This window comes from Antedon mediterranea, chromosome 6 (assembly GCF_964355755.1).
Source record: "Antedon mediterranea chromosome 6, ecAntMedi1.1, whole genome shotgun sequence".
NCBI classification, from domain to species: domain Eukaryota; kingdom Metazoa; phylum Echinodermata; class Crinoidea; order Comatulida; family Antedonidae; genus Antedon; species Antedon mediterranea.
The window spans coordinates 7,896,284-7,906,109 of NC_092675.1; the positions used below are offsets into that span (position 1 = coordinate 7,896,284).

General features: G+C 33.0%; 2 protein-coding genes across 2 annotated transcripts; one reads left to right on the plus strand and one right to left on the minus strand.

Annotated features, from left to right (window-relative positions):
- Positions 1-598: 598 nt before the first annotated feature.
- On the minus strand, positions 599-3,183 carry LOC140051285 (large ribosomal subunit protein mL64-like). The gene is made up of 2 exons (XM_072096448.1): positions 2,636-3,183; positions 599-2,403 (listed from the first exon to the last, which is right to left on the minus strand). The coding sequence occupies exons 1-2, from the start codon at positions 3,052-3,054 to the stop codon at positions 2,148-2,150; spliced, it is 675 nt and encodes a 224-aa protein (XP_071952549.1). The 5' UTR covers positions 3,055-3,183; the 3' UTR covers positions 599-2,147.
- Positions 3,184-3,482: 299 nt separating this feature from the next.
- On the plus strand, positions 3,483-9,795 carry LOC140052643 (transmembrane protein 59-like). The gene is made up of 6 exons (XM_072098312.1): positions 3,483-3,722; positions 4,187-4,295; positions 4,425-4,522; positions 5,267-5,477; positions 5,767-5,966; positions 6,743-9,795. Exons 1-6 carry the CDS (start codon positions 3,546-3,548, stop codon positions 6,884-6,886), a joined length of 939 nt encoding a protein of 312 aa, XP_071954413.1. The 5' UTR covers positions 3,483-3,545; the 3' UTR covers positions 6,887-9,795.
- Positions 9,796-9,826: the final 31 nt, after the last annotated feature.

The window sequence follows — 9,826 nt, forward strand, 5'->3', positions numbered from 1 at the left end:
TTTGGTTTAACCATACAGGTATAGATTTAGATTTATGGGCCCCCTTGGAGAATAAACATAAATAGTATTGCAATGCTGTACAATACTGTTAAGGTATTAACCACTTTTGATCGCAATTTGAATCGCAAATTTCTTACTGTGAGTGTTGGTACTGTTAGATGTAATATAAAAATATATACAAATAAACTTTATTACTGTGAGTGTGGGTAGGCCCTACTGTTAGATTATAAACATATAATATACAAATAAATAAACGTTATTACTGACAGTTGCTTCTCAACGTTTGTATTAATTAATAATTTAAAAATATATAAACGTCGTAGTGGTGTATCGTTACATGTACTTTACTATTTCAATCGACTATGACAGTGAGAGTTTTAACAAAGTACCGTATTAAATCGTAAATGTTTTACTGTATTTAGTGGTATATTATTTATAGGCCTATAAAACATTAAAAACAATATTTCGTTACTGAGTGGATAAGAATATATTTTAAAATGTTTCCTCTTTGTACCTATCTTCTTCCCCCATCCCTCAACCCTTAATGTTACATACAAAACACAAATTGGGTTTGTTTAAATGAGTCCAAATAAAAAAATTTGACTCATTTTGTTTCTCTCTCGGAAGTAATTCTCAGGGTGCTAATTTTGGTTGACTACATAAATCATTGTGTATATTTATTCGTTTCTGTAAACGACAATGTATTATAGTCCTGCGGTACGTACATTTGAAATCTCCATTTTTTTCTCGCTGGAAATACTGTGTATTAAGAACCATCTGTGGGCACGACCTAGATGGTACGCGAGCGAAGCGAGCGTGCCATCTAGTTTGAATAATAATAATTATTATTTTATGGTGTCTAAAATTAATGCTTACACGGCACAGCTAGCTAAAATTAGGTTAGGAAGTCTAGTCCATCTTGGTTATAATAGGAAGTTAGAGGATTATTTTGATACTGAAACGAGAAAAGCAAAGAAAACGTAGTAGGCATATATATGCTACTGTACTGAGTGCGTCATAAATTAAAAAATAATGAGCATAAAATAGAAGAGTAGACCTGAATAATCTAAATTAGACTGTAAACTTGATTACATCACAATGTTCATGTTGTTTAAATCAGAATACATTCAAACCCTAAAGGCCAATTTACACTGACGAGCGGTAACAGTATTAAAAGTATAGAATCTATGGTATTACTTATGACCATTTACACACAACGCGGAGCAGATTCTACGTGGGACAAGCTACGCGGTTTTCCGTTGTCCTTTTAAAGGTCAATTTACACAGACGAGCGGTAACGGTGAACAAAACTAATAACAGAATCTATGTTACTTCTTATGACTATTTACACTAAAAGTGCGCTGTCGAATTCTACGTGGGACAAGCTACGCGTTTTTCTGCTGAATTGGGCTTTATTTAGGATACACCTACTGTCAGGACCTAACCCAGCGAGCGATATTTCTTTTCGTACATAGTTAAGGACCCTCATGAAAAGTTACAAAATAAACATGAATATTCATTAGTCATATCCATAAGGTGTAACGTAAGAATTGAGCCAACTACAATTTTCGCTTTCTGTCGAGTCATCTGTGTAGTCGAGTGGATAAGATTATGGATTTAAATGTCGATGTATGGGGTTTGAATCCCATGAGCTACTTCTTTTACTTATAGCGAAAGCACAGAGAGATTGTTTAGAGGGTTAGGTTTTGTTTAGTTATATTTAGGAAGTAGTTTGGCTATCTTTAACATGGGATCCCCAGTACGAAAACAAAAATCGCACCCGGTGACCTAACAAAGTGTCCATCTATTCTAATTATAGATGTTTAAGTCTTTTTGGCCAAGTATTATAAACTTCTTCTGTTTACCGACCGTACACAAATTCATCATCAGGGTTTATACAGTACAGTAGGTCTATTTTGAAAAAGCTGGAGAGGTTGTGAAACCAGGAATAAAATGGCTGAAGAAGATATATTTTTGTTTAGAGTTGAGGACCCCACATCCTCTTGAACTTGCTTATGCATTTAAATTTTGTTTAATGTCATATTGTTCAATAACAAGTTGTAAAAGAATATAATAATTCTGAGTAATGAAGAAAATAAAATGTTATTCTAGACAAAAGCTTTTATGAAAATTTATTATAAGTTGTCTTAATCCACAACAATTCCCTTCTTCTTTAGTTCCTTTTTTTTTCTTTTTTCCTCTTTCTCAATGTCAGCTAACATCTGTTGGAACCTTGGGTTTCTTGGATCTATAGCATAACCCATCTTTTCTTTAGCTTCTTCTAGTAGCCTCTGTCGCTTTTCCTTTGCTGCTTCTTCCTCCGCAAATTTCTCTAATTGTTTTTTCTTGAAATCTTTAATCAATGATGGCATCTTCTTCATGCCATCTTCAATTGCCTTGGCTCTAAAAAAAAGGAAGGAATTAAAAGGTGATAATCTACATATTAATTAGTATTCTAATTCCCTGGTCAAACCTAACATAAATGATTAGTAAAAAAATGCATTACCGGAATTATAAATACCGTGTAATAAAAAATTAATACATCATACTCAATATCAATTATAATTTATAATAATTCTTGTACAACAATAACAATTGTTCAACAAAACAATGAAACTAAAACTTTGGTTTTTACTTTGCAAGTTCTTTTTGCTCTCTTTCTTGTTTTTCGATTAATAATTCGTCCTGCATTTGTTTCAGTGAGGGTTCAAATTCTAAATCCTCTTCAGTTCTGGCTTTTAACTCTTCTTTTGTGGGCCACATGATTCCTGGATCAATGCCCGATGAAGCACCTTCCTTCGCATACTTTCTTCGTATTAGACTTAATCGATAATTCGGGGTAGCCGTATATGTCCTAGTTTTAAGAAATTCATCTATTTCTTCAATCCCGTTTTCTGGAACCATTAACACGTTACTTCTACAAGTAAGGGGCCTAGCCGTCTCATGCCATGCAGTCTTGGCCCGCCGGAATGGCCCAACAACTGCGCTCGTCACCCTTCTTTGCTCCATATAAGTTCTTCTAGAAAGAATATTCAAACATATGCACAATGTCATATTGTATGTTGGAAATATTTATTTTCCGAATATGAAAGCTTATAAAATACGACAGATTAGTCCCCAGACACTTTAGCTAGGCCTACAAAACAAATTTAGGTCTACACATGCTTTTCGAGTCGCCGTCAATCGATAGGTCAAAGTTGAACAATTTGTTTATTATGAGAGGGCGCTATGTAGTGTAATTGTTGCCAGTTAATTAGTAGACTTTATGATTATTTTTTTATCATTTTTGCACAGTTACTATTGTCTAGCGTTGGTTTACCTTTACTGAATATTAAAATATAAATGTGGATGACTATACATAATGAAAATGTATGTAAATATTATATTAATACATGAACATTAACTTTAAAATTATGTATAGGCCTACGCATTGACTGTCTGGCAAATCTTTGTTGTTCTTCCTCATTATGCATTATGTTGATTTCTGTGAACAGAGACGAACAGGTCGAGGGAGGAACTAAATTAATTATACAAAATATATTAAAATGGCTGAACTTGGCGACAAGAAAGGCCTTTTAATTGTTTATGCAACACTTATATTTATAATAAGTGTGCTTGTTAGGTCAAATGCTGCTTCTGAATTGTTTGATTCTGTCCTAGACGACGTGAGCAGTTGCTCTGAGACCTGTGAAAACACATACCCAATGCACACATATCCAGAGGTACGTAGTCTTTTAGTAGGCCTACAACCAACAGTAAAGAGTACTTTGACCTTGTTTTGATTTCATATTTTTAAGTTGTTCACAATAAATATATATTATTGAACTATGTTCTTTATTTAATTAGCAGGTTTCAAGAACAAATGAATGGTTTTATACTATTTTCAAATGCCTATCTATATATAGTATTACAAACTGTCATTAATAATATAAATAGTAATACATTTAAAGTAAACCCTGGAAATGAAAACAGCACTGTCGACTGATATATATATAGCCATAGAGATATTATAGTTATATAAGCCTAGAGGATAATCAACTGAACATTTGTGTTATTTTAAAACGGTTGTTATTATTTGGAATATAAAATAAAGTGCAAAATGATGCTCAGTTGTTTTCTAGTTTGACATTATTTTATTATTTTTATTTGTTTTCTAATGATTTTCGCGATCGGATTTAATTTTTAGAATGATAATTTGGTAGCATGTGAACGTGGATGTCGTCTTTTATCTATTGTTGAATTCGCCAATGAGGACCAAACAGATTTGAACAGCACATTAAAAACATGTGAAGGTGGTAAGTATAATTTAAGTTTAAAAGTTACATAACTTCTATTTTCTACATAAACTGTATATTAGTATTGTAACAGAATAACCAAATCCAGAAAATAATATTTATTACATTAATTTAATATTTACCTAATAGCCTGCAATGAAGCATATGATACAAATGAAGATGGAAACTTTGCATGCAGCCTGGGATGCAAAAGTCAATTACCATACATCAGACAACTAAGAGAACAGGTACAAGATATGTCTTAATGATATAAGATTATCAGATCAGGGAGTTTTACCACTCCCTAATCAGATATTATTGATATCAGAATGGGGTCAGAGTCAGTATTATGGGAGGTAAAAACATGTAGTGTCTTTACACACTGTTTTACCCAACAACCTGTCCCTTAATAGGGTTGGCCATAGTTTGAAATTTATACCGTATATCCTCTTGTATACAGTAATTCCACCTCTCTAAAACACAAAATGGGGCCGACATTGGGGGTGGGACTATACCCGAAAAAAGCCTGGTTCAGGGAAAAACAAATTATCAGTAAGCACTTCTTGTAAAACCTCATCGGAACTGGCTAAGAGAGGTCTACATCCATATCAAAAGTCAATACTGGAACTATACATGAGGATATGTATGTTTGTGAAATCAGGCATGATTAGAGGGTGGGATTGCACCCGAGGATATACAGAATTTTGTCTGGTTTATTTAGCAGGGAAGAGCCCCTCTAATACCAGTGTTCCTTGAATAGGGTTGTCCCAAAGACTGGCCCTACTTTAATTATATATTAAACTTGATCACTGCACATAACAAAAAGGCAGCGAAAAAAAAGGAATGAACAGGTGACAAGCACCTCTATCCACATCCCCATTAAAATAGACATAAAAGTAACAATAGTATATATATTAGGTATTGATTGATTGATTAGATATTAAAAGGGTGAGGAGAAACATTTAATAATTTTTTATTTTTTATTTTATTAGTATGCAAACATGGAACCAGTCATTCATATGTTAACTCCGTTGCTGATGATGCAAAATATGTACCATGAGGTTTTGGACAATGCTCATGGAATGATGATGAGTTCTTTTTCATTGTTCATGCAATCAGATGATGGAGTGGTCTATGTGTTTGAGTCACAACCAAAACTTGACACCTTTACTTATCAACCAAAATATGAAGACCAACCCTTAGGTACTGTAAACTTAAGGTTTAATTTAATTTTAAATAATAATTATTCACTAATTACCCACATATTGTCAATTCCCTTGATATCTGTTTACTTATTTCATACTTGTAAACTGGTCCTTTTTAAACATTTTTTTAAGATTACTTTAGATGCAGTGGTTGAGGATGGTTTATATAGCAATATAGCAATTTAAATTGAATGAAATCAACCTCCTTCATTTCCTTCACACTTTTATTTATTCAGCACACTTTATTAATTTACTAAAGGTATCAAATATTTAACCCTTTAAAACAGATTTGGACACTCTGGTGGACATGCCCTCATATGACAGCAGTTATTCCGGCAACACTGATTGGTTAACATGTGTCTCGTACCGTTCTGGACTCCCTGAATGGCTCATCTCTCTTATTTTGTTTTTGTCGTCTGCTTCCATGATCTGGCTTGCGTTTGCATCATGTTCAACCAGTAAACCACACAGAGTTATTACTCCAAAGGTTTGTGAAAGTATTTTTTAATACTTTGATAGTCACTTATACTGTATCTTAAAAGCCTTGATAGTATTGGTTGGAAGTAAAGAGGTTTCGCAACTCTACGAATATGATAATAAAAACGGATACGTCACACACACATATTCGTTTTCGTAAGCCAGTGAAAATCTGTTTTGCATGGCAACGAAATATTGAGGGTGCCGTCCTAAATATGACTGGTGTAAATTTTTACGCGAAGCGCAGGTACGTGTTGCTTGGCTGCCTAGGCTTAACATAACATCAAAGCGAGTGAGGACTGCTATTTATCAAAATTGACCTGGCATTTTAGTAAATTACTTTCAATAAATCTATAATTATGTTATAATCATAAATCATTCCTGATTCAAATGCAAAATAGATCAAAACCTATACTTGTTTTGTAGTTACGAATATGACTAGTTATAATTTTACAAACATGAAATTGGAATCAGCTAAAAAATTTCACAAATGTGTGACGTATCCGTTTTTATTATCATATTATTCATAAGGTTGCGAAACCACCCTAGTATTAAGCTCTGTCTACACTATCAAAATGTGATGTGCCCATATATGAACATGATGTCATATTACTACCATATTTGGGTACATTACATTTTTTTTTCAAACTAGTTTGATAGTGTAGACAGAGCTTTACTAAAATAGCTATCTACAGTATGTCTGTCATTTCCAACAGCTTCTATTTCCTCAAGTGATTGAGGTACATTATTGTTCTCATTGTGTAAATTTGATTTTCTTTGTTTTAGAAAACATACAAGTACTTAGACCCAGAGTGGGAAGACCTAATGAAGAAGTACCCTGTGTGTGTTGCAGAATCATTTGACGAGAGTACAATGGCGGAACCACTGCCACTGAAGGTGGACATTCCACTCAACAACACAAGTATATAATTCAATTGCAATAAATTATATTGACTGCATTACTGGATAATAACAATGGTTGTGAATTAAATTGTTGTTTTCGTTAATACCGTACTATTAATACTGTGATTCCTTTTTCTGCATTTAACCAGAAAAGAGTGACTATAATAATCCCTGATTAAACCTGATAAAGCATAATAGATTGTATTGTGCTGTCAGTATTCTTTTAAAAATTTGTTTCAAAAATATTGTAAACATTTTAACTTTTAAGTATTTTGTAAAATTTACCATTATTTGATATATTATAATTTGGGGTATTCTATTTTGTGTAGTTACAATTTCAATTTTAGATAATGTTTTTCTTTTAATAAAGACTCTTCTTTTAATTAGCACAAATACTATGTGGTCTTTAATAATTATTTCTAAATGCTTCTTTTATTTGAAAAGAAAATCATCTCACAGATTCAAATTAATTAATTAAATTTCAGTATATCAACGGGCAGTTTAGAATTCATGTTCTGTGCCTGTTGTGTTTATTTATATAAACATAAATATTATCAATCTCATTGGCCGTGTATACTAGTATAGTTATGTGGGTTGTGGTCGTGGAAGCAGCTATTTGTATTCCTGTGACTGCCATATGTGTGTTTGCATAAACCCTATTAAGTGGACAACAACATTGTCCCCTTAATAGTGGTGTCCTTTGAATAGGGGTTGGTCGAAGTGTTAGATATATATTTCCCCTTCTTTATTTCATTAGAATGTATCCCCTGGATGGGGGTGTCCCTGGATGGGGGTGTCCCTGAATAGGGGAGAAGAGGAAAGGAAATTAGTTTAGTCCTACCTGGTATTATGGACATTGCATTCTGAATGCGTTTCAGGCTGAAGGGTTCTGGTGATATTTATAGTAAATTAAACTAATATATTTATTTATGATATTTTAACATCTATAAATAAAATCTATAAACATTAATTTGGTAAAAGGTACTCACTAGCATTACTGTACGATAGCCTATGTTTAACATTAGTTGTTACTGGTATTGAACTTTTAATTTAAGTTTTAATTTAATGTGGTAGCGCAATAATTTTCTTTACCATTTTACTATATTCTAAATGTAATCAATGTGAGACAAAAACAACGCAATGTACTTTGCCCTATAGATCCACCTTAACAACTTTCTGAACCATAAAACAATAACATATTGAAACTTAAGGATAACAACAACAATATGCTCTGATATCAGTACTATAGACGTTATCATTAAAGATGTATTTTCCCCCTGAAAAAATAATGATTAAACATTTTTGTTGTTGAATATACCATTTTAATGTCACATAATATTTATCCACTTTGACCAAAAATTAAATCGTAAAAAAATGTATTTACCTGAAAAAACTGTAATTTAAAGCAAAAAATAGTCAAATTGGCTGCCAGCCAATGAATTTAACCATTTGTTTTGTCATTTTATAAGTGAAAACATTATTTTTTTTTTTCTACGGAAGTGATTACCTTTATTAAAACTACAAAATAACCTATTCAAAGTCATTTCATGTTTTTGGGGGGACAACACATCTTTAAATTAAAACAAACTTAATAAGTACTTATTACTTGCGTTTACCTTTTTAGAAACCATGCTCTATGTACCCTTAGAAGAGGCATTTTACTTCTAGCAATTATCATCCAAACAATTTATTTTTTAATTCTTAAAATAAAGTATAATACTCCGTAGTGTGTTTTTTTTGGTTTGATATTGTTAAGTTTTTTTAATAAGGGTTTCACTAAACGTATTCCATGTTTTATTGGCGCTAAATCGATTTTTCTTGATACCGTAATCAATCAATATTAAGAGACATCTTAATTACGATATTTTTGAGAGGAAAGAGAATAATTATTAATTATAAGTAAGTGGCTTCCCTGTTGCCGTGATACAATTTAAATCCAAAGAGTTTTACTCTACACGAATTTAGGATTATCTAGGCGTACGTACTTTAGTCACCTTCCTGGTATTTAAGAATATTAAAAACTGTTAAATGCATTTAAGAGCCGACATCAATCAAATTCAATAATTGGATATGGTCGCATTGCTGCATGATTGTTTTTACGTGAGAAAATCAAATGTTCATGCAGTAGGCTGATAACCGTTACACAACCAGCGAGCCATTTTAATTACAGTATGTTGACAATTTGTAACAAATAGACCCTATAAGACCGGTTCACACATCGCCTTTGGTGTGTATGAAAACTAAAGCTTGGTTCCCACTAGCACGTAAAGCCTGGTTTCCATAAAATCGCTACACCGTTTCCATTGAAATCGCTACACGCGCAAATGTCGCCGACGCGCATTGGGGAGGTCTCCCCGATTCATCGCAGACAAATCGGCAAAGTTCAACCATGTTCAACTTTGCCGATTTTGTCGGCGATGAGTCGTATACGCGTGTACCAAAGAATATTTAGCGCTCGCGTACTAGATCCCCGATCAATTCTAGCGTTTCCATAGAATCGCTACGCTCTGTCGGCGACAGCAGTCGGCGACACGGTGTAGCGATTTTATGGAAACCAGGCTTAACAAAAGGACGTAAACGCAACGCAAGCGTGTTAACCAATGATAAGCGACAGTTCGAATAATCAATCGCTTGTGATTGGTCAATTCACTTACGTTACTTTACTTCAACAGATGACCACAGCGTCGACTAATACCTGAATGCACATCCTAATCCTAAATTAAAACATGCATTTCAGGGAATTTATTAAAATTTAAGTTAATTTAAGTTTATCTTTACTGTGGTATTTTTGTAATGTAAGAGAATACTATTAATAATGGTGGATTGAGTTATTTTTGTAGTATTGTTGTATGGTCATAGGTACAGTACAGTGTTATTTACATGGCTGTACCTAGATGCATTAGTTACTGCAATAAAAATAATACATTATTCAGAAACCGTGTGTATACTTTATTTGGACATCTTTGC